Source organism: Sus scrofa, chromosome 1 (genome assembly GCF_054392235.1).
Source record: "Sus scrofa isolate SSC_HxYL_T2T_F1_AM1 chromosome 1, Sscrofa_HxYL_maternal_Yorkshire_Landrace_v2.0, whole genome shotgun sequence".
Classification (NCBI taxonomy): Eukaryota; Metazoa; Chordata; class Mammalia; order Artiodactyla; family Suidae; genus Sus; species Sus scrofa.
The window spans coordinates 50,502,462-50,530,136 of NC_139383.1; the positions used below are offsets into that span (position 1 = coordinate 50,502,462).

The 27,675-nt window shown below is 39.5% G+C and overlaps 1 protein-coding gene and 1 long non-coding RNA gene across 7 annotated transcripts in view; one reads left to right on the forward strand and one right to left on the reverse strand.

Annotated features, from left to right (window-relative positions):
- The window catches only part of COL9A1 (collagen type IX alpha 1 chain), a 119,457-nt gene that overhangs the window by 89,602 nt on the left and 2,180 nt on the right, over positions 1–27,675 (reverse strand). Inside the window, exons 1-4 of one of the 2 annotated variants that reach the window (XM_003121273.5) lie at positions 5,053–5,214; positions 4,483–4,556; positions 2,912–2,989; positions 2,646–2,778 (exon numbers count right to left, since the gene is read on the reverse strand). In XM_003121273.5, coding sequence (XP_003121321.2) covers positions 2,646–2,778; positions 2,912–2,989; positions 4,483–4,556; positions 5,053–5,066 — 299 coding nt within the window. In that variant the 5' untranslated portion in view covers positions 5,067–5,214. Of the gene's footprint in view, positions 1–2,645; positions 2,779–2,911; positions 2,990–4,482; positions 4,557–5,052; positions 5,215–27,675 lie in introns of those variants that run through there. The other variant, XM_084958774.1, reaches the window with a different exon arrangement.
- LOC146406067 (uncharacterized) overlaps positions 1–27,675 on the forward strand; it is a 55,999-nt gene that overhangs the window by 21,433 nt on the left and 6,891 nt on the right. For 3 of the 5 annotated variants that reach the window (XR_014805087.1, XR_014805090.1, XR_014805091.1), the window contains exon 3: positions 18,830–18,923. This is a non-coding gene — a long non-coding RNA (uncharacterized LOC146406067). Of the gene's footprint in view, positions 1–18,829; positions 18,924–20,311; positions 20,416–27,675 lie in introns of all 5 variants that reach the window. The other 2 variants (XR_014805088.1, XR_014805089.1) reach the window with 1 other exon arrangement.

Here is a 27,675-nt window from a genome sequence, read left to right on the forward strand (position 1 = left end):
AGATTTATTTCATTATGTTACAATCGGCACAGAATACCTTAAAAGAAAAAGCATAGGGTTTGAATAAAATATAAGAAGTCTTTGGATCTCGAAACATTTATGACCTTAACCCAAAGAAAAGCCAAGGATTGTATTTGTTAAGGCAAACAAACACAACATGTTTGAAAAAAAAAACGAGTTGAGAATATGAAACTCTTTATGCCTAAAATAAAGAATAAAAAGCATCAAAATTACGTGGCTCCTAATATTTTTAAAAAATGAAAAGATAAATAAGGATAAAATGTGATGTGGTAACATATAGCTCCATATGCTATACTCTCCCTCCCACCAAGATCCTGCTAGTAGTTCCTTCTCACTCCCTCAGAGTCTGTAGTCTACAGCACAGAACTTCCCTTAAAAACCAAGACAGTCTACTACATGCTTGGTCTGAGAGCAATTCCAGTCTCTGACTTTCTTGAGTGAACAGGACTTGGAGGGCAGCTCGAAAGAAAGAACCCACTAAGGAGAAAGGTCTGCATGTCTCTCCTCTCACTAGTAAGCTCTCCGCTACTTATAGTAAACATTTCATTAAAACTGCTGTGTACCAAGCTCAATTCAGGCCCTCTTCATTTATTAACATTTACACTTCATGGCAATCCAATGACATCGTGATTTTTATTCCTAATTTTAAACTGAGGGAAATGAGTCAAAGACAGTCAAGTAAGTTGCTCAAGGGACTCCTTCTATCTCAGCCCTCTGGCTCTCTTCCTTGTCTTTTTATTTCTTTCTCCTACTCTCTCCTTTCTACTTCCTTCCTCTTTCTTTCTTCATATCTTAATATGTCTTGCCAGTAAAACAATGTCTTTTAGTCTTTGTGGTGGCAGGGAGTCAAGGAGACAGAATACAGGACATTGGTTGTAGCCTATGAAAATTATTTTGTGATCGCTCTAGGTGATGAGGAGGTACGCAGGCTGCATGATCTCAGGTGTATCAACCTCTGAAATTAGAGTTAATAACACTCTAGATTTTGTACTTTAAATTATAGGGCAGAAATTAGGTCAGCATTGAGGGTCTTGTGTTATGTTTAATTATTTTATTAAAGAAAGAAAAGCCAAAGTATTCTAAAGCTTATTTAAGAACATATCCAGGAATTCCTATGGTGGCTCAGCAGTAAAGAACCCGACTAGTAATCGTGAGGATGTGGGTTCGATCCCTGGCCTCACTCAGTAGGTCAAGGATCCAGCATTGCCGTGAGCTGTGGTGTAGATCAAAGATGCAGCTCAGATGCCGTGTTGCTGTAGCTGTGGCCTAGGCTGGCAGCTGTAGCTGCAATTTGGTCCCTAGCCTGGGTACTTCTATATGCCCTAAAAATATGTGTGTGTGTGTGTGTGTGTGTGTGTGTGTGTATTAGCACTTATGTACATGAAAATATAAGCAAAAAAGTCAGTGACTATTATGCCTTTAATCTTTCCAAAATGTGACTGGTTTCCAGAGTCAGTATGGGATAGTGGTTAGAAGCACAGCTTCTGAAACAATTCCACCTGGGTTTCAATACTCCCAGCACCTCCTAACCCTGTAACCTTCTGCAAGTTACTTAAACTTTCTGGCCATACTTTCCTCCACCATGAAATATGAATAATAATGTCCCCAATGCAAAATTATAATGAGGAGGCAACTTGATATTAATTGTTAAATCTATAAAATGAGCTTATACAGTGCATTATTTTTGTTTTACAAAATACAGCATGTTCGATTTGAAACATGAATTCCTATCTGCAGTCTGGTACCATATCAGAATATTATTATTTCACCAAAATTTTCATTACTATAAACATTTAGAGTTTCTGTAATATTCTTTTACAGTTCTAATTAATCATTATTTACCTTTATACCTTAATTTCTATCAAAGCCCTAATGTTATTGTTCATATGCCAAAGGAAGCTTAATTCTATTTTTACAATGCCCTAAAACATACAATCATCATTATCATCATCATCATTATCATCACATTTCAGGTATTTAGGTCATATAAAACTGAAAACCCTGAAACTCATTCATAATAATAGCGTGACTGAATACTTACACATGCACTGAAGCACTTCAGTTATAAATAATTTAAAAAGAAAAGGCTTGGTTCCAGAGAAGGAGATTCAGGATTTTTTAAAGTATTATCACTACCATTGTTATCATTATTCTAGTTTTGCTTTTGCTTTGTTCCTGCCAAGAGCCCGGAATTGGATGTGTGGATCTATTTCAGCACCAGGATGCTTGAACAGCGCCATTGTGAGTCTTCAAACCACTCAGTGGTTTCTAGTTAAATTTATGCTTAAACTCTGGCACTTTTCACAGAGGGTCCTTTCAGGCAAAACCAGACAAATTATAGAAAAACAGAGAGCAAAGTAATAAGAACATGTTCTGAATCAATGTATAATAGTCTCAGTGACTTTTTTTTTCCTGGAATGGAAAGTAAATTACACGCTGAAAACATGAAGAGCATTCACATATTCAGGCACTAAAGATAGGTAGGTAAATAAATTCCTTCATCTTTAAATAAAATCATGATCCAAGAGACATTGCGCATGAGAAGGCTCTCTAAAATTGGATAGATTCTCATTTTTTAAATTTCATTTGAGGCAGATAATTAAATAAGGTATTCTTTATGTTACCTAGTTGGAATTCTGAAGTCTACATTTTTTCCCAATTTATAAGCCACTTGCAATGCAGTTGATCCCACTACTCTCTGGATAGCTCTTCTGGATGCTGCTTTGTCTATCTGGAACTGAGAAATCAAGTCAAACCCTACAGAAAGAGAACACAAAATTAAAGTCTAAAATGAGATTGGATTCATTCCTTTACAACCTTCCCAAATAAAAGATTATATCAGGTAGGTTTATAGAAATCATGCATTTCAATATGACACACTGCTACTCACCTGGTAAATCGTCTTGTCCAATCCTGACTTTTGGACAGAGTTCATTTTCACCATTAGAATTTGAATTGACAGGAAACCCTGAAAAAGAGATAGTATGTCATTCTACCTCATTCCCTACAGGGATCATTGGGATATGTCGATAATAAAAAGAGCTGAGCATCTATTTAAAGTATAATATTGTATTACACAGCTTACTTACAAGTAATGTATTTGGCTTTAACTCTATGACTCTATGATTGTAATTTATTCATCTTCAACCCATCCTGGTAGGGAGGCAAGGCACAAAGTTGCTTTAATAATTTGTGTTAGGAAAATGTTCCCTTTGGGGAAGTTTGGAATTTGTTCCTTTTGGAACGAGAGCCACATGATGTTCTGAATGGCACAGTGTCAGAAGCCTGTTTGGAAAACTTCTGGTGGTTTGGGCTAGAAAATATTCCTTTAAACATCACAAATTTTAAAAATCCTAAGAGAATCCAGAGCCAGTTCAATGGCACTTTTGAAGAGTGGAGTTCTTAAGAACATTTTTCAAGTAGAGGAAGGAGTTAAGGATGTATTAGGGTTCACTAACCCTAAGTAAAATATAGAGGATGAGTTTAATTTCATAAATTCATTCTAACATCAAGTAAGTGTTCTAACTAGACTATTATCAGCATCCTAGAATGGGGAAGGGTAATGAGAAGAAGAATTGTGAGGAGAATTAAACCCAGAATCACAAGTAGGAATTGAGAAATCCTGGGATGAAATTGGGTATTTCTTATACAAGTGAAAGGTTGTAGGGAGGGACAGTTTTTTTCAACAACACAAGAGGCTTCTTGTAACTGTCCAACTTTGGTACCCGGCTAAGACTCACCTAATGACAGACATTTCCTAGATTTCAGAAAAAGCATTTTCCAGTTACACAGCGTGGGTTCAGCCATTTCAGGATATTAAACATACTCTTTACATCTCTTCTGACTCCAGATTTTTTTTTGGTCTTTTTTTGGTATTTCTTTGGGCATTTGGGTATTTCCTGCGGCATATGGAGGTACCCAGGCTAGGGGTCGAGTCGGAGCCGTAGCCACCAGCCTACGCCAGAGCCACAGCAACGCGAGATCCGAGCCGCGTCTGCAACCTACACCACAGCTCACGGCAGCACAGGATCGTTAACCCACTGAGCAAGGGCAGGGACCGAACCCGCAACCTCATGGTTCCTAGTCGGGTTCATTAACCACTGCGCCACTACGGGAACTCCCCTGACTCCAGATTATTAACTTCTATCCATCTGTCTATCTGTCCATCCATCCACTCACCCATCCATCCATCCAACATTACCAGTCACCACTAAATCAGGTGGGTGCTGCACTAGGTGTTGGATCACACAGATTAGGTTTCTTGCCCAACTGTGATCACAGCCAGGACTTTTCCATAGGCAGCACTGAACACAGAAAACCAGCCATAGAGTACACCTATGTCCAAAGCAGTGTTGAAGAATGAGGGTGTAAATGACCCTTGATGTTTCACTCAGCCACAGCCCTGGCTGATACTTTCTGGGAACAAGTAATATTTTGAAATCTAGAAACTATGGCCCTTACTTGGGCGACGCTTGACAGTCGTGGATCCCCAGGATCCCAGGAAACTGCATACGAAGAAGAAAACTGGAATTTTCCTGAAGGGGAGAGAAGAAAAGTGACTCAAACAGGAGTTTATCCAGATGGGGACTACTTCAGTATGATAAATGTGGCACATCTAATGAATCCAAATGATCAACCCTCAATATAGTTTACTTTTTCCATTATCTTTAGTAAATCCTCACATGTCCAGCTCCTACTCTAAAATGATCATGAGACTATTGTTTCTTCTATCTCACTTTCTCCATATCTACCTGTCTCACTGTTTCTACACCTGTTTCCTTGTGTCTGCTTTCTTCTATCTTCCTTTTTTCTGCCTCCCCATTTTGGTGGCTGTCTCTTTTTCCTTCTTCCTCTGTCTCTCATCTCTCACACTTGCTCTTTTCTGTCTCATGCTCTTGTCTATCTCTCTATGTCTCCGACTCTGTATCTGTCTCTCTCTCCTCCTACCACTACAGCAAAAGCACAAGACCCTTCTTTCCGATGGTCCCCAACCAAGTCTCCCCAACACCCTTTTCCATATCAAGGTCTTACCAGAAGCTTGTCATCTTCCCAACCGACTTTCCTTTGTTGCCAACAGTCTCAATGAAGGAGGGGTTGTAGGGGAGTCAGTGCTCCCCCACGACCCCTTCACTGCCACTCTAAGATTGAGCTGTGGTCCCTCCTGCCTCTGTGAGGGCTAAAAGCAAAGGGAGTGAACCAGAGGCATCTGGTGACACTTTAAGCCAAAGCAGGGGGAAGGGGTGGAGAGAGGCTGCCCTGTAAGACCAGGCTTAGCTAGGGGAGTGTCCCCAAAGCTAACAAGGTTATACTGAAAGAGGGATTAGCAAGAGAGAGTTTGCTGGAGAAAAAAAAAAAAAAATCAGGATGTGGAGAAAAACCCAGGCAAGCTGCTATAGCAATACAGTGGATGCTTTGAGAACTGCTATAGGAATACACTGCAAGCTTTCAGAGGACTGGGATGGAGAGGGGCTCACTGGAAGGCAAGAATGTGGGAATTCACATGGGGCTCGGTGCTCTGCCAATCTAAGGCTGAATCCCGTTTTTTCTGAAGCTTTCTAGGTATATGTCCTTGAGCAAATTAGTTAATCTGTCTGTAACTCAGATGACTTAACTGCAAAACAAGTTGAAAATATTTCCCCAAAATACTGGTTTAAGACAATTAAACAAGATGGCAGAGCTGTCCTCTGGCTCAGGAGAACCATTATTATTTCCCATCAGCATCACCATTGTAGCTAATACCCTGCCATGGACACCCCTCTATTGAATGTACTTGAAGCCTGATAGTGTTTAATTCTCACAACGCCGTAAAGTAAGACTAAAATTATTCCTCTTCTAGAGATGAGATAACTGAGGCACAGAAAAGGAAGTAACTCGTTCAAAGTTGTACAACTAACTTACTCAGCGCTCACGAGCTCTCTCTACTGGATGGCTGGAAGTGTTGATAAAATATAAAGTCAGGCCCCCAGGTCTTATTTCTTCTTAAACACTACAGTTACAGTACCAGAGCTAAGCAGAATATCCTTGGAAAGCAACAACACATTATCATCTATAGACAAGTTGAGAGTAAATGACAAGAAGTTCAGACCTGAAAAGAGATTCTTATAAGCACCTTGTCACACAAAGCCCACCCTCTCTCCAGAACCTGAGCAGCAGTTGCAAGGGGAGCCCCCACCCCACCCACTCAGGATGGTCCAGTCCAAAATCAAGGACTTTGAGGGTCAAAGGATCCAATGATCCTTATAGGTCAGGGTATCTGGCATGAGGTAGTTTTGCTTCCTTGAAATGTATTTAATTTTGTTATTGCTGTTTTCAGTTTTGGTTTTTCTGGACACACCCAGGACATGCAGAAGCTCCCCAGCCAGAGATGGAACCCATGCCTCAGCACTGACCTGAGCCGCAGCAGTGATAACTTAAATCCTTAACCTTCTGAGGCACCAGGGAAATCCTCTTTAATTTTTAAATTAATTAATTTTTTTAGGAGTTACCATTGTGGTTCAGCGGTACCACACCCAACTAGTATCGAAGAGGACACAGGTCTGATCCCTGGCCTCGTTCAGTGGGTTGAGGATCCGGCATTGTTGTGGCTCTGGCCTAGGGCTGGTGGCTACAGCTCCAATTCGACCCCTAGCCTGGGAACTTCCAAATGCCATAGGTGTGGCCATAAAAAGAGAAAAAAAAATTATTTCACTGCAAAATAGGTAATATTATTTCTTATTTTTTGTTTGTTTTTTTAAAAAAAAAATCCTTCCCTCTTCTATCTCCCTTGACTTGCTGGAGATTGTGGCCTGACAAGCTGAGAGCTAGGTGAATTTCAATGTCTTTTTGTTCTCCATGGCTTTTCTACTCATGACCTACCTGAAGGAGTCCTGTCTCCACCCCCATCCCACACCCTCCAGCAGCACATTGTTTCCTGCTGTTGTCTAGGGCTTTACACAAGGCCCTGTCATTCTCCTTCCAACTATCAAAGTTACAATTTCCTAGGGCAACCACTTTGGCTGAGTTACAGAATTACAAATGGTCCTAGCCAGGCTTACTCTTGTAAATTGAACAGGGCTTATCTTATATAAATGCAGCCCGTTATTCATCCAAAGAACTGAACCTCTACTGGTAGGACATCGGAGGAGAATGCTCCTGAGGACCTCCTGACATCCTAAATCACACAGAGTCAGCCAGCCCTAGATCCACAGGGAAAAGGCTCTTTTCCAAAGGGATTCTCTGTCTGCAATAAAGATAGACTATTACACTGGGAAAGAAGATTTCCCTGTGGAATTAGTGTTTGAGAAATCCTTTTGTTAAGTGTTTTAGAGATATCACTGCTGCTTTTGCCCCCACCCACTCTCACTTTGAAGAATCCTCTATAGCTGAGATCTGAAAGCAAGTGATGGTGAGCTTTTAATAAAAGATAAAAGAATAGAAAAGAAAATGGGCTTGCTTATAAGTGGCTTGGCTTCCTTCCAGCTTGGCAGTTTTACTTAAGATGATGAAAAGCAAGCAGCAGCTCTATTAATAAGAATGTAAATCCAGAGAAAACAAGATATTTTTATCTCACGCACACAAATTTAGGGACACTTTTTTCTCCTCTTACTTCCATTTTTTTATTAATTATATTTCCTAATATGACATTGGAGTCTCACAGGAAGCAGTGCGAACCCCACACTATTCTCATTAGGTCAGGCTGCTCCCTAAAATCATAGGCACACAAGATTTTTCATCATTAACTCTGTTCCCTAAATTTACCTAACAGTTCTGATCCTGCAAAACCATATGGAACTGAAATCTGGTCAATCATATCCGGCTGTAAATGCAGCAATACAGCTTGATATTTTAAATTAGCTATTTTGTAAGTAAAAGCACTTGATTCAGAAGAATTGTGTTTTCACTCCCTTTTACTTCCTTCCTCCCCTCCCAAACACACAATGCCCTACACAATATACATACACATTAATCTTTCCCTTTATGTAAACCCCCAATTTAATTTACTTACAGTGTAAATTGGGAAACATCATCACAAATAATTATCTTCCTTAATCATCTATGTTCTTTCATTTCAATCATTCAACAAACACTTCTTGAATCATTATATATGCCAAGTATATGCCACTCCTAGCAAGTGCTAAGAGTTGAAGAGATGAAAAACATGAATAAACACAGCCTTGCCCTGAGGAAGTCCAAGGCCCAGTGGGGAATCCAATATAAAAAGGACTGTAAAGTAGCAATTGAAAGAGGCTGCAGCATCACTGAAAACAAGAATGAACCCAGTCCAGGAGCACTGGGACATTTTTCATAAAAGAGATGAAATATTTTTCAATAAAGTAAAATTAGCATGTAGCATTATAGAATTTCAAGCATACAACATTAAAATTTGACAGCCATATACCCTACAAAATGATCAACACCAAAGATCTGGTTACCCTCAATCACCACCATTTTAATGACACCCCCATCAACACCCTACACCTTTGGTAACCACCAATATATTTTCTGTATGTGTGAGTTTGTTTTTGTTTTGATTTGTTTGTTAATTTGTTGGGGTTTTTTAAGATTCCACATATGAGTGAAATCATATAGTACTTGTCTTTCCATCTGACTTATTTCACTTAGAATAGTACCCTCAAGTTCCATCCATATTGTCGCAAATCCTAAGATTTCATTCTTTCTATGGCTGAGTAGTTTTTATATATATATATATATATATATATATATATAATATGTTATATATTTATAAAATATATAAATAGTAGTAGCATTTACATTTTATGTATGTGTTTATATACATGTGTATATATAAATGCCACATATTCTTTATCTATTTATCCATTGCTGAATGTAGACATGGCCACTTGGGTTATTTTCACCTCTTGACTACTATAAATAATGCTGCAACAAACATAGAAGTGCATATATATTTTTGAATTAGTAGACGCACCAATTTATAGTCCCTCCAACAGTGTAAGAAGGATTCTTTTCCCCCACATCCTTTCCGAGACTTGTTATTTCTTGTCTCTTGGATAATAGCCATTCTAATAAATGCAAGGTGACATTTCATTGTGGTTCTGATATGCATCTCCTTAATAATTAGTTATGCTCCTATGTTGGGTGCATACTTATGTATAAATGTTATATCTTCTTACTGTATTGACCCCTTTATCATTATGTAATGTCCTTCTTTGTCTTTTATTATCATCTTTGTTTTAAAGTCTATTTTGTCTGACATGAATATATCTACACCAGCTTATTTTTCCTTTCCACAGTTATGGAATATCTTTCTTCATCCATTCACTTTCAGTTGTGTGTGTCCTTACTCAATTTTCTTTCCTTTCTGAAGCAGGTCTTTTGTGAGCAACAGATGATGGGTCTTGGATTTTTTATCCATTCAGCCACATTATGTGTTTTGATTAAAGAATTTAGTCCATTTATATTTAAGTTAATTATCAATAGGTATGTACTTACTGCCATTTTGTCCATTTTTTTCTGCTTACTTCTGTAGTTCCTCTCTGTTCCTTTCTTTATCTTTCTTTCCCTGGAGTTTGAAGGGTCTCTTTGGTGTTATGTTTAGGTTCCTTTGTCAATTTTTGTGTGTGTATTTCTGTTTTTTTGTTTGCGGTTACTGTGGGATTCACTTACAATATCTTATGCATATAATGGTCTAAGTTGATAATAGCTTTAAACACTTTCCATAGCTTTGCATTTTTACTTCCCCGCCACATTTTATATTTTTGCTGTCACCCTTTGTATATTTTCATTTAATGAATCCCTTAACTAATTATTGCACCTTCAGTTTATTTTACTACTTTCGTCTTTTAACCTTTATAATTGCTCTCTAAGTATTTGATACATTGCCTTTACCAAATAATTACCTTTTCTTGTGAGATTTTTACTTTGCTATCTTTTCTCGTTATTAGTGTCATTTATTTTCAGTTTAAAGAAGTACTTTTAACTTACTGTAATACCAGTTTAGTGGTGATTAATGCCCTTAGGTTTAGATTATTTGGAAAACTCTTAATCTTGCCTTTAATCCAGATAGAGAATTCACAATTAAATTTTTTTGCTTTGGGCGCTTTGAATATGTCATGCCACTCCCTTCTGGCCTTTAAGATTTCTGCTGGAAAATCTGATAGTTTTATGGAGTTTCCCTTATACATAACAAGGTGATTTTCTTTTGTTGCTTTTAAGATTCTCTCTTTAACTTTTATCATTTTAATTATAATGTGTCTTAGTGTGGATCTCTTTGGGTTCAACTTATTTGGAACTCTCTGGGCTTCCTGGGCAGGGATGTCTTCCTCCTTCCTGAGATTAGGGAAGCTTTCAGCCATTTTTCCTTCAAATAAGTTTTCTGGTCCTTTCTTTTGTATTTTGGGGTCCCTGTAATGTGAATGTTATTCTGATCAATGTTGTCCCTAAGGTATCTTTCTGTTTAATATTATTTTTTTCTTTTTGCTACTCTGAGTTCCATTAATTTGTCTTCCAGGTTGCTGATCCATTCTTCTCCTTCATCCAGTCTGCTGTTGAATCCCTCTAATGATTTTTTTCAGTTCAGGTATTGTATTCTTCTGCACCAAAACTTGTTTGGTACTTTCTTATATTTTCTTCCTTTTGAAATTCTCACTATAATCAACTATTCTTCTCACAAGTTCAGTGAGCATCCCTATGACCAATACTTTGAACTCTTTGTAAAGTCGATTGTTTATCTCCATGTTATAAAAATCTTTTCTGAGGGTTTGTCTTGTTCTTTCATTTGGAACTTATTCCTCTGTCTCCTCATTTTACCTGACTCTCTGTGCTTATTTCTGTTTATTAGGCAAATCAGCTACTTCTCCCAGTCTTAAAGGAGTGGCCTTCAGTAGGAGATGCCCGTGGGGCCCAGATGCACAATATCTGCTGGCCACCAGAACCAGGTGCTCAAGGGACAGCCTCGGGTGGTCTGGTCATGCCCACTTACTTGAGTGGGTGCGGGTGGTGCTCTCACCTAGCTCAGCTATGATATGAAGCTGTGGCATGAGAATGGGTGGGGCTTTCAGCAGGGTGTACCTCCCAGCACTAGCATGTTAGAGGGAGAGTTACAAAAAGCTCCCAGCAGCCCTGGCATTAGTAAGGTGGAATGTGGTCATAAAATGGTGCCCACCTGTGTCTCTATCCCAGAGAGTAGCAACAGGCCACTGCCTCTCTGGCTGATGCCTTAAAATTAGCAGGTGGGTCTCTTTCACATATCATCTAGGTACTTTTCAAACTGGTGGGTTTTGCTCTGGGTGCTGGGGTGAGTGAGTCTGTGCACCAGCCCTTTAGGAGCAGATTCTTCTTTCTCTACAGTACTATAGTTTTCCTGGCCATAATTCCCATTGTTTTCAAACCCATGTATTTGGGTAGCTTCATCTCTCCTGTGCAGAACCTAAGGGTTAGGGTTCCCAATGTGGAACGCAAATCCCTCACTCCCTAGGAGAAAATTCTTTGTTTTTTTTAGATACCCTCCAATATTGGATGAGTACTCTTGAAGTGAGGTTGTGTGTGTGTGCATGCACACATACACACATGTGCACATGTGTTTGTGTGTGTGACTATGTCTCCACCTCTCCTACTCATGTCAGTGCTGCCCTTTCATCCCTTGTTGTGAAGCCTCTGTTCTCCAGTCTTCAGAGCTTTTTCAGAGGAAATTATATGATATATAGCTGTAGATATGTGGTATCCAGTGGAAGAGGTAGGTTCAGGATCTTCCTACACTACCATGTTGAACCAGGAACTCTCAAGGTAGTGAATCTTTTTTTTTTTACAGAATAAAATACATATATTTAAACACAATTACATTCACACAGATTATTATATCATGGATCTTAAGAAACAGATTAAGTGATTCCCTCTGGGGAAGTAGAATGGAAAATGTGCTGAGACAAATAGGAAATTTATTCTATACTTTATCCCATTTTGTATGGCTTTCATCTTTACTATTTAGTATTATCTATTACATTCAATTTTTCTTTAAAAATTAGCATTATACTAAAATTGTGTATATTATGCAACTAAAATTTATAAAGAAGAAAACCTTATATACCATTAAATATTTTAATAGCATAATAAAAAGAATAACTTAACTGCTAAGAATAACAAAAATAATACACCCTCTGAAAATAAGTAAAACATAAAATGCATAAATTGGTTAAAAAACAGTGTAACTATATAAATATGTCCTCACAATTTGTTACATCTTATTGATTCTTCAATATAGGCATTACACCATTCTAGGTGATGTGATAAACAAGACATTATAGACCTTACATTGTACCATGGAGAGAAATGGTTATTAATAATACAATTGTAGAACTATATTATTTAATTGTACAGTTGCATTATTTAATTATAATTATCATAAATTCTTTGATGAAGAGGAAATCAGAATCCAGATCTAAGAAGACTTCAGCATTCCAAGAATGATGTCAAATGACCCCCTTCATGGTGGATTATGCACTTATTTACTATGAGATATATTTCTTCTCCAGAGATTTCTTGTTTGTATATCAATTGTAGATTTTTGGTTTGCAGTTATTCTGAAGTTTTGATATGAGTCTATATGTATATGAGATTGTTTTAAGTTGTTGGTCTCTTAATTGCAAGTTCATCTCCAGTGTCCTGCATTTGTACCCACCTCTTCACATGATTCCTGATTTTGGTGGTATAATTGTGCATGGATGATTTTGTATCTTTACTGTATATATACCTTTACTGGTGAGCCTTGTCATTTGTGGCATTTTTGTTTCCTGTTGCTGTGTTTTCTTTTCTGCCGAGAGAAGTTCCTTTAGTATTTGTTGTAAGGCTGGTTAAGTGTTGCTGAATTCTCTCAGCTTTTGCTTATCTGTGAAGGTTTTGATTTCTCCTTCAAATCTGAATGAGAGCCTTGCTGGGTAGATTAATCTTGGTTGGAGGTTTTTTCCTTTCATCACGTTGAGTATATCATGCCACTGCCTTCTGGCCTGCAGAGTTTCTGCTGAAAAATCTGCCGATAGCCTTATTGGGGTTCCCTTGTATGTTATTTGTTTCTTTTCCCTAGGTGCTTTCAAGATTTTCTCTTTGTCTTTAATTTTGGTCAGTTTGATTAATATGTGTCTTGATGTATTCCTCCTTGGGTTTATTTTATACAGTACTCGTTGTGCTTCCTGGATTTGAGTGAGTGATTCCTTTCCCATGTTAGGGAAGTTTTCAGCTATTATCTCTTGGAAATTTTTTCTATCCCCTTCTCTCTCTCTTCTCCTTCTGGTACCCCTATAATATGGATGTTGTTGCGTTTCACGTTGTCCCAGAGTTCTCTGAGACTCTCTTCATTTGTTTTCAACCTTTTTCCTCTTTTCTGTTCTGCATCCATAATGTCCACTAATCTGTCCTCCACCTCACTTATTCGTTCTTCTGCCTCCTATATTCTGCTGTTAGATGCTTCTAGTGAATTTTTAATTTCAGTTATTGTATTTTGCATCTCTTCTTGTTTAAGTTTTATTACTTGTATCTCTTTGGTCAGTGTTTCCTGTAAGTTATCCATCTTTGCCTCTAGTTTATTTCCAATGTCTTACATCATCTTCAGCATCAACAGTCTAAAGTCTTTTTCCTGGAGGCTGAGAATCTCCTCATAGATTAGCTGTTTTTCTGGGGTTTTTCCTTTCTCCCTCATCTGAGTTATAGTTCCCTGTCTTTTCATTTTTATAGGTTTTTGCTGTGGTGACCTTTTGACAGATAATAGGGTTATAGCCTCTCTTACTTCTGGTGTCTGCCCCCCCCTTGTGGCTGAAGTCAGTATGGGGGCTTGGTGTAGGCTTTCTGATGGGAGGGGCTGATGCCTGCCCCCTGGTAGGTGGAGCTGATTCTGATCCCTCTGGTGGGTGGGGCTTAGTCTCTGGATGGGATTATAGGCAGCTCTGTGCTTGAGGGGTCTTTAGGTAGCCTTTTAACTGAGGGGTGGGGCTGTGATCCCACCTGGATTGTTGTCTGCCCTGGGGCTTCTCAGCACTGACTGATGGGTGGGGCTAAATTTTCCCAAGATGGCCACCTCCAGAGAAAGGCAGCTGCTGAATATTCCCGAGATCTTCGCTTTCAATATCCTTCCCTCACAACAAGCCCCATTCACCCCTGTTTTCCCAGGATGTCCTCCAAGAGCTGCAGTCAGGTTTGACCCAGATTCCTATGGAGATCTCTCTCTGCCCTGGGACCCAGAGCACGTGAAAGTCCATGTGTGCTTTTTAAGAATGGGGTCTCCGTTTCCCCCAGTCCTGTGGAGCTCCTGTGCACAAGCCCCACTGGCCTTCAATGCCAGATGCTCCAGGGGCTCTTTCTCCCAGTGCTGGATCCCCACACTTGAGGGTTTGATGTGGGGCTCATAACTCTCACTCCTGTAGGTGAGTCTCTGTGAACCAGTTAGTTTTCAGTCTGTGGAGCTTCCCATCCGGGAGGCATGGGGTTGTTTATATCGTGAAATTGCCCCTCCTACCTCTTGATGTGGCCTCCTCTTTTTCTTCTGGAGTAGGATATCTTTTTTAAGGTTTCCAGTCCATTTGAGTGGAGTTTGCTCAGTCTTTAGTTGCGAGTTTTGTTGTTTTGAGGAGAGAAGTTGAGCTCCAGTCCTTCTATTCTGCCATCTTAATCCAATAGTATCAAGGCAGTGAAATCTTAAAGGGTGAATAGAAGCCTCCCAAGAGAACAAATGGGTACAGTGTTTTTGGGGCAGAACAAACAACAGATACCTTGACAAAAAGGTAGAAGAGAATATTTCAAGAACCATGAGTTTAGTTCAGGAACTCTTTCACTTGGTAAATACCTACTGGTGACTTTTATACCATGAGCCCTGAACTCATCTCACAACATAAATATGGCAGGGCAAGATCAGGTCCCTGCCCCAAGGAGCTTACATTCTGCTAGGAAAACAGATACTAAACAAATTTAAAAGAATAAACGAGATAACTTCAGTTGAAACTGTTATTTTAAAAATTACAAAAAGAGGGCAAAGTGTGATAGAGAAAGGGAGGGTTAGGTTTAGAGGCTTCTCTAGATGGAAGTGTTGGAGAAGGCTTATCTGAGATGGTAAATTTTGATTCAGAAAAGATGAGAATGAAGAGGTAAGACTGATGAGTACATTAGAAAAGGACTGAGTGGGGAAATATAAATTTGAGTAACTGGTGATATTTTCTAAAGTGACCATGAGGAAGACCATGGGGGAGGAGATGAGTGGGGGATCTTGAAAATATTTGAAAGAGTTTGGACTTTATGCTGGCTGTTAAGTAAACAAATGAAGCATTTAAAGCCAAGAATGACTTTTTTAGATATGTTTTTGGAAAAATGACTCTGGCATTTCTCAAAAGATGGATTAAATAGGAGTTCCCGTCGTGGCGCAGTGGTTAACGAATCCGACTAGGAACCATGAGGTTGCGGGTTCGGTCCCTGCCCTTGCTCAGTGGGTTAACGATCCGGCGTTGCCATGAGCTGTGGTGTAGGTTGCAGACGCGGCTCGGATCCTACGTTGCTGTGGCTCTGGCGTAGGCCGGTGGCTACAGCTCCGATTCAACCCCTAGCCTGGGAACCTCCATATGCCGCGGGAGCGGCCCAAGAAATAGCAACAATAATAACAACAACAACAAAAAAAGACAAAAGACAAAAAAAAAAAAAAAAAGATGGATTAAATAGATCTGATAAATATGCATACATACACACAATTGAAACAAAGTTTCAGAGACAGAACTTAACCATATAAGTGTGGTGCACTCTATTTTCTATTGTCATCAATTACCTTTTTTCATGATGATGATCAATGCAATAAATTGATCTCAGGACTATCTAATGGGTTTTAACCCATTGTTTGAAAAACATTAGATTATAATATAGTAGGCAATAGAAATGCCAAGAGATATCTTTCCTCTTATTTCCTGGTATGGAGCACAATAGTTGAAATGCCCCATAAAACTCATAGACTAATAGAACAAGTTCCTTGCTTTTTTTTTTTTTTTTTTTTTTTTTTGTCTTTTTGCTATTTCTTGGGCCACTCCCAAGGCATATGGAGGTTCCCAGGCTAGGGGTCCAATCGGAGCTGTAGCCACCGGCCTACGCCAGAGCCACAGCAACACAGGATCTGAGCCGCGTCTGCAACCTACACCACAGCTCATGGCAACGCCGGATCGTTAACCCACTGAGCAAGGGCAGGGACCGAACCCGCAACCTCATGGTTCCTAGTCGGATTCGTTAACCACTGCACCACGACGGGAACTCCAGGTTCCTTGCTTTTAACATGACTATATTTTTGAGAAAGTATTCTTTTGAAGGGAAGTTCCTATAAACATATAACATTAATTAAAGATGCCATGACTCCCATATTTAATTATTTTATAGATTAAAACAAAAAAAGAAGCACCTTGAAACTAGCTTCCTCAGGTCCCTGCTGTGAACAATGGGATCAGAGGCATCTCTGCAGCACCAAGAATATAGGGTCAATCCCCAGCTAGTCACAGCGGGATAAAGGATTCAGCACTGCTACAGCTGCAATGTAGATCGCAGCTTAGATCTGATCCCTGACCTGGAAACTCTATATGCCACATGGCGGCCAAAAAAGAAAAACAAAAACCAAAAACTAGCTTCCTAATAGTACCTAGGCTTAAGTTTTCTTCCATTTTGTCTTTAAGAATAAAAGACCCAAAATGCCTATGGGGGAGTTCCCATCATGGTTCAGTGGTTAACGAATCCGACTAGGAACCATGAAGTTGCGAGTTTGATCTCTGGCCTTGCTTAGTGGGTTAAGGATCCGGTGTTGCCATGAGCTGTGGTGTAGGTTGCAGATGCAATTCCGATCCCGCATTAATGTGGCTCTGGCTACAGCTCCGATTAGACCCCTAGCCTGGGAATCTCCATATGCCGTGGGAACAGCCCTAGAAAAGGCAAAAAGAAAAAAAAAAAAAAAGCCTATGGGCACACATCAGTTGTATGAGAATGCCACAAATTAGCCACAATGAGAACCCGAAATTTATCATAGAAATCCGGCTGAGAGGCTGATTAACAATTAGAGAGTTGCTGAAACTAGGACTCTCATGGTTTTGCACTGGGTTCAGTTTTTACTGTAAAGAAATCTTATCACAATCAAAGCTCTATTTTTAATCTGCTTATTTTGGTTCTGTCCTTGTAATTATAGCCAAATCATGTACAGCAAGCAAATGGAGCCCCATGATGATAGCCATTTCTCTCTGGAATCACTCACAAATGAATGTGTTCTTGCCATGGACCATTAATACAAGAATGTGTTGTTTAACATAAACCCCATCCCCATCATAAGCTTTTCAGAGTATTACTTCTGCTTGCTCCAAAATACGAGCATTTCCATGTCCCCAAGAAAGAGAAAAATTTATTCCCCTCCACCACATGTGCTTCCATCATATATTGTTACATCTACTGCCTTGTGGATTTTCAGTTTGTAACAGCTGATTCATGTCCCAAACCTCTTTTGCTATTTCCAAGAAACCTCACTTTCTGGTACTTCAGCATGTTTTTCTACATCCTGTAATCTTCTTTTCTAAAAGTTGTTCTCACCTGAATGGCTTGTTAAAGCACATCATGGTGGATAAGCAATGAGATTTGCTGTATAGCCCAAGGAACTATATCTGATCCAACTTGTGATGGAACATGATGGAGGATAATGTGAAAAAAAGAATATATATATATATATATATATATATATACACGTATATATATATATATATATATACACGTATATATATATATATATAAGGGTCACTTTGCTATATACTAGAAATTGACAGAAAATGGTAAATCAACTATAATAAAATTTTTTTTAAAAAATCATGGCCTCCACCCCTCAGTTTCTGATTCAGGAAATTTAAGGTGGGTTTGAGAATTTTCATCTAACAAGCTCCCAGGTGTTGCTGGTGCTGCTGGCCAAGAAAGGCTGCTTGTAAAGTAATGTTTTCAACTCCTTCAGATACCTCTCCCTTTTACAGCTGATACTGACTGTAAGCATTTGATAAGTATTTGCAGAATAATTTTTTTTAGGGTCACGCCTGTGGCATATGGAATTTCCCAGGCTAGGGGTCAAATCAGAGCTACAGCTGCCAGCCTACACCACAGAAACACCAAATCTGAGCCACATCCATGACCTATACCACAGCTCGTGGCAACGCTGGATCCCCAACCCAGTGAGCAAGACCAGGGATGGAACCTGCATCTTCATGGTTACTAGTCGGATTCATTTCCACTGTGCCACAACGGAAACTCCCAGAATATTTTTTTTTAATAATTATTTCCCTGGTGGCTCAGTGGGTTGAGAATCCCATGTTCTCACTGCTGTGGCTTGGGTTTGATCCCTGGCCTTGGAAATTCTGCATGCTCTGCCAAAAAAAAAAAGAAAAGAAAAAAGGAAGAAACGTACTTGAAATTAAATGAAGTATAGGAAACAAAGCCTTCCCTTCTTTACTATTTTCATCTATCAACCAAAAAATAGAGTGGGTTCCTGAATTCCATGTTATCCTTTATCAATATATATAGAAAGGTCTTTGATTCTGGCACTGTTCTTTCTCTTTTATAAAAGAACGGTTAAATCAACATTGTCTCATGTCGCATCCTGTAAAATTTTACATGCCTTCACTAGCTTCCTCATTCTGGGAAAATGTTTTGTCTGCACTAGGTGGCAGTGCAATCCTGAAATTTGAAACCTAAGCTAAGGCATCAGACTAGAATATGATTTCTAGTCCTTAAGTAGGCAACCTTGATTTTATGCAAATATTTCATTCTTGGTTAATTTCCATATGTATATATTGAAGTATTATAATTGATTCCATTTTAGGGTTGCTCTCAGAATAAAAGTGCACTCTGATTGTTCAGAAATTCTACTGAAGGAGGATGATGCTAAATGAACAATTGAATTTAACTCCCAAGAGGTGAGCCTTCCACTCTATTCCTCCTCACTGCCACCAAACTGAGCCTTACACCTCAGCAGGATCATCCCCAAGATTAAGAATGTGGGATCTCCAAACTAGTTAGGTTCAAATCTCAGCCCTACCACCTTCTGCTGGAAAACACTGAAGTGGTAATTAATCTCCCTGTGACTCAGTTTCCTCATGTGCAAATATGAATAATTAAAGTGCAACTGAAACACCTCTGACTCGAACCCAGCCTAAACGCAGGTTGGGACTTAAACCCACATTTTTTTAAAATTAGAATCACTCACTTGGTGTTAGGTTCTTTGTGTCTGAGTGCAGAAGGAATTCATCAAGAGACAAGAAATAGACTAGGATAGGACACTTGTGAGAGATGCAAGCAGGCAGGCAAGGAGGCTCTGCCCTGAGGATTAGGTGGGCTACATTTTTATAATCCAAGGAAAGTGGGGAGGGGGAGAACCTGCCTTCTTCCTCATTCTTCAAGTAGGCATCAGGTTTACATCACTAGCTCTTCCTTCATATCAGGTAAGAGAGTAGTTGACCCTATGAGGTCAAACTAGGACTGTCAAGGTGCTTATTCAAATCAGCAGGAAGGTGGTAACATGTGCTAAAATATGTTGAATCATCTCAGGTTTCCTTATAATGAGGGCATCCTACTTTGGAATGTTACCTTTCCCTAGAATTCCTCTCTTTGGTCCTAAGGGACCTTACTGAGCTTGACTGCAGGCCTCATTTTATCTTTCACTTAATGGCCTGAGGCATATCTCATGCTTTTATTTATGGCTTTTATAGTTAAGTAAGTCTGCTTTGATGGCTTTCTTGAGCAATTACTAACTTACATTGGTCTCCCAAAATTCCCTAGGTTTCACTCTATATCCATGGTCCGCTACTGGGACTTCTACAACTACCTCTATAACTATCCTTCTCTATCTCTATCAAAGCATCCACCTTATAAGTATATTATAATAGTTAAACTAGAGCTGAACATGGTACCTGGAACTCAGTAAATTCCAACTACAAATGTTTTTGTTGTTGTAACTCATTCTCCTGCAATAAATTCTCCCACTCAATCCCACTCTGTTGCAGCAAGTGGTGGCTTATAGAGATCTCCTTAGAAACGAAAGATGTGTTTGTGCTAGGGGCTGAAAATTCTTAGACAATATACAACTACTAGAAAGTCCACCTAGAGATATCACAGGAAACCAATCGAAAGCCCTCCCCTCCCTTCCATACTCACATCTTTGGCTGTTTGCTACACCTTCATGATTCTTCCTCATGCAAGCCAGCTCGTAATAACCCCTTTAAGCTCACTTAAGCATCAATAAAACTTTCTCTTTCATAATGCTCTGGTTTTTCAAGAATATTTATCATCATAATCTCCTTCGTAGCTCACAACAATCTGACAAGATAGATGTGACCATCCTGTTTTCCTGGTGAAGAACAGGTGAAGATGGAAGAGAGCTAAGTTCATGGTTTCTTGATGACAAAAGAGGTACCCCAGTCTCTTGACTGAAGCTTAAACAGACACAAAGAAAAGGCAACACCACCCATTGGTGTAAAAATAGTGAAACTTCTCCTTACAAATATATACATATGTGTTTGTAATTATATATATATAACATACAGATATAATTGGTTTCTTAATTTTAGAAGCAATAAGATCATTATAGAAAAGTAGAAAATATAGAAAAAGAAAATAATCATTCAGTGAGACAACTCACTTTTACCATTTCAGGATTTTTTTTTTCCAGTTCCTTTCCTATGCACAAGTTGTGATCATATTCTACATCGTTTCACGACCTCCATAAATGCATGTCACAAAGTACTTACATATTTTCTTTCCTAAAATTTAAATGCAATGATGTGGCAAGTACAAAATAGAAAGCAAAGCCCAGGTGTAAAAACTTTGCCTTGAGGTCAAAATTACAGCTTTTAATTCTAACTGCTGTAACCTCGAAAGAGAAAACAGCTACAGAGAAAGGAACGTTTGAGTAACAGGGGGAGATTCTTCCAGCAGCTCATGGTTTCTGAAAGACATTCTTTTTCTCACCCAAAGTCATGTGGGCCATAAACTCACAACGAACTGACTAACCACAAAGCAGCAGAGGCGTGGTAGACATTCCAGAGGCACCAAGGGCCACCTCAGGAGCCCTGCCTTCTGCCCTTCCTTCTTTTCAAATAGCCCTGAAGCCACAACTGAGGCCAGGAATAGCAATGGCAACTGACCGGGCAGGTGATAAAGAGTCTTTGTCCTAAGGGCTAACCTTAGAACCCCCACAAGCTGAAAGGGCTCTGGCATTAATGCAATAGGTGATTCCAGGCCACAGTCTCTCCAGGATAGACCAGGAAAGGTGGGCAGGAAGTACCCACATGATGAGAGAGGCTGAGGACAGGGACCACTTGCAAGGCAGTTGGAATAATGAGAGCAAAACCTCAGAGGCATGCAAATGCATGGCATGTATTTAATTATGTCAAAGGCATGACTTAACTTTTTGGAAATATTATTTGTGTGTCATTACAAATCGAGGGGCTAAGAAAACTAATATAATTAAACCACATTTGATAAGTAAATAAATAAGGGCTCTAACAATGTTTATGACTATCTATATTGGCTGTCTATCCCATTCATATGTTGTCACTGGAAAACAAATCAGCAGCCCATTTGCTACAGTGGAAAAAGTAAAAGGGTTTCAACTACAGAGCTGCACAGTTCTAGGGGAAACTTTTTCTTGTCTGCAAGTTTGAGAATTCCATCAAGACATAAGAACCTGAAGTTCCCATGTGGCTCAGCGGCAACTAATCCAACTAGAATCCATGAGGATGCGGGTTGATCCCTGGCCTTGTTCAGTGGGTTAAGGATCCAGCATTTCTGTGATCTGTGGTGTAGGTCTCACACCCGGCTTGGCTCCTACATTGCTGTGGCTGTGGCTGTGGCTGTGGTGTAGGCAGCTAAAGCTCCAATTTGACCCCTAGCCTGGGAACTTCCATATGCCATGTGTGTGGCTCTAAAAAGACAAAAAAATTTTAAAAAGACAGACATAAGAACCACCAGGTGCCCAATGCCAGGAGCAAGGGTAAAAAAGTCACAATGTCTTCACTAGGACATACAAATTATATGCCACCGCTTAAAGTACAAGTCATTTTTACCCCCTTAATACCAGCATTAGGCTATGACGTCTGCTTAAAGTCAAGACCTAGGAAGGTCGTCAATGGCATAAGTAGTTAGCAATGCTTTCATTTCCTTGGGGTAAAGCTGATCAGTAAGTAAAGATCTACATTACTTTACAAAATAAAGGTCCAAGAGAATCCTGGGTACATACTAAGTGATGGCTTCAGGCTGCAGAATGAAGGCACACAGCCAAGACCAGAGATGTGTTGTGTGCAGGGAAAAGATTTGAAATTGAAGTTGCTCTCTGAACAGTGAAATGAGCTCCTGAATGAAGCTCAAAAAGGAGACAGGGAAAATGCAGCGTGTAGCCAGACAAACCCAAATGGAAATCAGCATGCCCATGGCAGATTTCCTGAAACCTATCCAGTCAAGTAGAACAAAACAGTAAAGAAGCAATAAAAGAATAAATGACCTAGAATTACTGGCCTCTCCAAGCAGAACTTGCTACATAGGGTTGGTTTCCCAAGCAGATGTGGAGAAATTGCAGCCCCACAAAGTTTTCATCATGGTAGATGTTCTTTTAAGCTTTATTATCTGACAGGACTGTTGAAAGCCAGAACTTATAAAACTGTGGTTACAAGAATCACAGGAGTAACCACTAGAAATCTATCTCTTGGTACAGTATTGGGAAATGTCATTTGGCTACAGATTTGTACCATAATAAAGCTGTATAGATATACACACTATAAATACAGAAGGCAAGAAATAAATAACTTTGCTATTATATCCAGAGGCTAAATGCTGGACCCTTGATGTGTTATTGAGAGTAGTTATTTTAAAAGAAAAAGAAAATCCACCAAGTTAGGTGACCCTCACTGGACTATAAATAACCATTCAAAGAGAATTTTGTTTAAAGAAACTGAGAAATTATAAAAAGCCTCAGGATATGGCTGTGCTGCCTACAGAACCCACCATATTCATTTCTATTGCCGTGTCCAGAGTTATACCAAAAAACAAATTCAACTGCAATTTGTATACTTGCCATTCCTGTGTTTCCTTTAAAAATGAATGCTTTCTCCCAAGCCTACATACTACTGTTTTCTCAAATGAGAAAAAGAGAAAATAATTTCAATACAAGACTTTTTCCTTCATGGATGACATCTTCTCTCCATGGGCCTGACTGTGCTCCCTTCCACTGTCCCCTCCAAGCCTTTTTCAAGCAAGCCCCACCTCCTCGATGAGGCCACTCCCACACTAACCTCCAGCCAGGGGTTCTGTTCTGATCACTCATGTGAAAAGCCATTTGCAGGGATGATGTCATATTCCTTTACACAGGCAGGACAGTACGATAGGGAAAGCGGGAGCTTGGACTTGAATACCCCCCAAGCGGTGTTCCCCAGTTCCACCAGTGGTGGAGTTCCACTAGTGGTGCCCTTTGTTGGTCTTGAAACCACCGAGCCGGTTTCCTCTTCTGCCCAGTGAGGACTCTCTTAAGGGCTCACTGTGAGACCCAGGCTCATCAATGAGGGAGATCTTTATAAAGTACAAAGTACTCTACAAAGGAAATTGCTGTTTCAGAAGTATTTGGGGAGCACCAATTACGTGCAGGACCACAATTTCGAACACTGCATAGTAATAACACCTGAAGGAAGACAAATGCCCAACTCTCTAGGACCTTCAAATGTAGCAGAGAAATGAAGACATGACTTAGGGTTGTAAATAGTAAGTGCCCAAAGCAATACCCTAGGACTTCAATCCAATTTAATAAACATCCATGAAATAGGCTTCTGAGATACAAAAGTAAACATGGTGGGTCACTGTCACCCATCTGGCAGGAAGAACAGACACCCAAGGATGGTGTCAGTACAAGCAGATGGTGATATGCTATTTGTAAAGAAAAAGCTTACTGGGAATGGATTATTAGTCTTTTCCTACAAACATGCACACAAAAATAAACTAAAACAGCACTCCCAGGGCTGCTCAGGGGACTAACCAAGAAACCTGACCTAGTTATCTTTATGCCAGCTTCATGTAACATCACTAAACTTGCTAACAAGACAGCAAAATTGTTTGGGAGGGAAATTATCTTTCCATGCTAATAAGACTCTGAGCTGAGAAAGCAAAGAAGCATATTCTGTGGAAAGTAATTAAGACAAGACACAGCATTTTTATAGAAACATTTAGTCAAAGAGATTGTAAAACCCTGGCGTTGAATGCCAGGATAGATGGAAGCTTTGAGGTCTGAAGAGTTATTCCTTGCTTCAATTCCTAGCTTTCAGGTCGGGACTAGAGCAATGTTCAGGTGCTCTAAATATAGTTGTTCACATCTAAAATAACAAAACCGGAGTTCCCATTGTGGCTCAGTGCGTTATGAACCTGACTAGTTTCCATGAGGATGCAGGTTTGATCCCCGGCCTCATTCAGTGGGTGAAGGATCCAGCATTGCTATGGCTGTGGGGTAGGCCAGCAGCTGCAACTCCAGTTCGACCCCTAGCCTGGGAACTTCAATATGACACAGGTGTGATCCTAAACAAAATTTTTAAATGATAAATAATAAATAAAATAAAATAACAAAACCTTTCACCTTTAAGTTACTAAGTGAAAATTGAAGCTTACCCCAATTTAGAAAGAAGAAACTATGAGAAACTGCATGTCAAAGTTTTAATTATGAGCAGCTACAGCTGTGGTCTCTCTTCAAGTGCTTGGCCTTATTTGCAGTTTCCTTTCTTCCTGGTTGGTTCCATTTTCAGGCTAGGCAATGAGATTGAGACCCCTTCCTCAAGAGGCAAGCATTTTTTTCCTGCAGTGCACCGAGTGAAACCCCATTTTCATGACTCTCAGTTTGAGTCACTTTGTCCTATGAAACCTCCAGGGTCAGGTCCATGTCATACCATGCACATCATTTTTGCAAAGAATTCAAGGTTCATCCTCAATGATATATAAACCAAATATCTAGGGTGACCAACTCATCCCAGATTTCCTAGGACTGTCCCAGTTTTAGCACTGAAAGTCTGGTGTGCTGGGAACCACCCTCCCACCCCAGTCCCAAGAAAATCAAGAGTGTTGTTTACTTTAAAAAACAACCAGAGTCAGAATCCAGCCTGGAGTGGACTTTGATCTGTTGGAGCCATCCTTTGGGCCAGCTGTTCCTTCCTGGTAACAGTCACTGTATATGCCCAAAAGGGACAATTGATCCACCAGCCCCCTTATGGGAACTGCCACCATGCTTCATACGTGTTATCTGGAATCCATCCAGCAATATGAAGGTGATTGTCCTTGTCCCAATATTATACCATAAAGAAATTGGGGCTCTGATGAATTAAGTGACGAAGACCACACTGGTGGCTGGTAGGGCTGAGATTCCAATCTCTGGCACTCCTTGCCTCTAGCATTCTAAAGCCCATCAATTATAATATATTTGAAGAAGAACCACATAGAGATTTTATAAGAGCTAAAGCAAAATTAAGTAATAAAACGTGGAGGAAGAGTGGAAATAATAATCAAAATATCAGCATATAGATGAATTTAATCAAATAACAAGCATAAACAAGTCAACCTGCAGCTGCTTGGTGGATTACAGATTGCCTAAAGTCAGATTCATAAGCTTCTTTATAACATCTTTCCAAGTATTCAAATAAACTGCCATGACTTTAGGCGAAAAGGATTTTCTATTCATATGTATGAAATATTTTGTTCCTAATTATTCCTCCTTAGAGTGAATAATAATGTCTGGTACAAGAAGTCCCCTTTGTGGCTCAGCAGTAACGCCTGACTAGTATCCATGAAGATGTGGGTTCGATCCCTGGCCTAACTCAGTGGGTTAAGGATCCAGTGTTGTTATGAGCTGTGGTGTAATTTGCAGACGCAGCTTGGATCCTGTGTTGCTGTGGCTGTGGTGTAGGCCAGCAGCTGCAGCTCTGATTCAACCCCTAGCTAGGGAACTTCCATATGCCATGGGTACAGCCCTAAAAAGAAAAAAAAAAAAAATCTAGTACAAATACCATTTATTGCTTAAATTTTTGTATATCGATTTATCCTGTATGTTTACAAAACAGGGAAAGAACTGTTGATTTGTAATTTAGATCTTAGCTATGTATATTTGTCCTCAACATACATTTAAATCTGGGTTAAAAATCAGTGTATATTTTTGGACCCAACATAATGGCAAGGATGTTCCTAAAGCAGTGCATGTCTGCTGCCTTTTATTTGACATTCTTTTTTACTCCTAATTTCTTCATATACGTCAGTCCTATTATCTGCCTCCTTGTAGTGGACCTTTGGGAAAGCACACCAAGAGAGATTTCCTTCTAGTAGCTATATGTAGAGAAAAGGAGCTGACATGAGCCAGTGGTAATGAGAGTATTGACAATGTGTGACAACCAATTGCAGGATCCCCATGTAACTCTCTCAATAGAATGGAAGAGAGGCAGATGTTTTGGTGCTGATCCTTAATTAATTTTCTTCATGTGGGCACCTATGTTAACACCATCTTTTTTGGGGGGGGCACACCTGGGGCATATGGAGGTTCCCAAGCGAGGGCTAGAATAGGAGCTACAGCTGCCAGCCTACACTACAGTCACAGCAACTTGGGATCCAAACCATGTCTGCAATCTACACCACATCTCACAGCAATGCTGGATCCCTAACCCAATGAGCGAGGCCAGAGATCAAACCTACACCCTCATGGATCCTAGTCGGTTTCGTCAACCACTGAGCCACGATGGGAACTCCTGTGTTACACCATCTTAAGGTTGTTCAGCAATTTAAAAAATTAAAATGCTCTTAAATGTGGTTAGACAACCAGATTTACAAGTGGCAGAATCAAGAAGCAGACCTAAAGAGGTCAAGGTCTCAACTATTTCCAAAGTCTCCAATATGGGTCTTACACAGCACTGCTGACATCTGGGATAGTTTAATAAAATATCTTTGGGATACCATTTCCATCCATCTTTTTCTCAGAAATCCTTGACAGAGCACATTTCATTACTTTCCATAAAGATCTTTTTTTTTTTTGAGGTATATTTAATTTACAATTTACAATGTTATGTTATTGTCGAGTGTACAGCAAAGTGGTTCAGTTTTATACAAATATAGATTCAGATATATTCTTTTTCAGATTCTTTTCCCTTCTAGGTTATTACAAAATATTGAGTATAATTTCCTGTGCTTTACAATAGGTCCTTGTTGGCTATCTATTCTGTATATAGTGTGTGATTTGTTCATCCCACTTGTAAAATTGGCTGATGGATATACAGATGACTTCCTTATTCATTTATATTCTGTTTCGTCATCAGTGGAGAAAAAAGTAACATGCAAGATTCACTTTATTCACTGAACTCAAAAAGAGATGGTCATTCTCAACAGTGATACGAATTGAGCCATAAAAACAGAAAGACCCCTAAAATAACTAAACAGTCCTTTTGCACAAATATTCAATTCAAAGGTTAACATCTCAGCATTATTTCCAAACACAAATTCAGTGCAAGACAACACATATATTCAATTATAAATTTCAGGTCATGTTTCCTATTTACCCATGCTCTGCTCTTTTCTGCACCAATCATTATACATTAGCAAGAGAAGATTGAGCACAAATGGACAAGTTAATTGCCAGTGTCATTAGAATTCTTGTATTTCTATAGT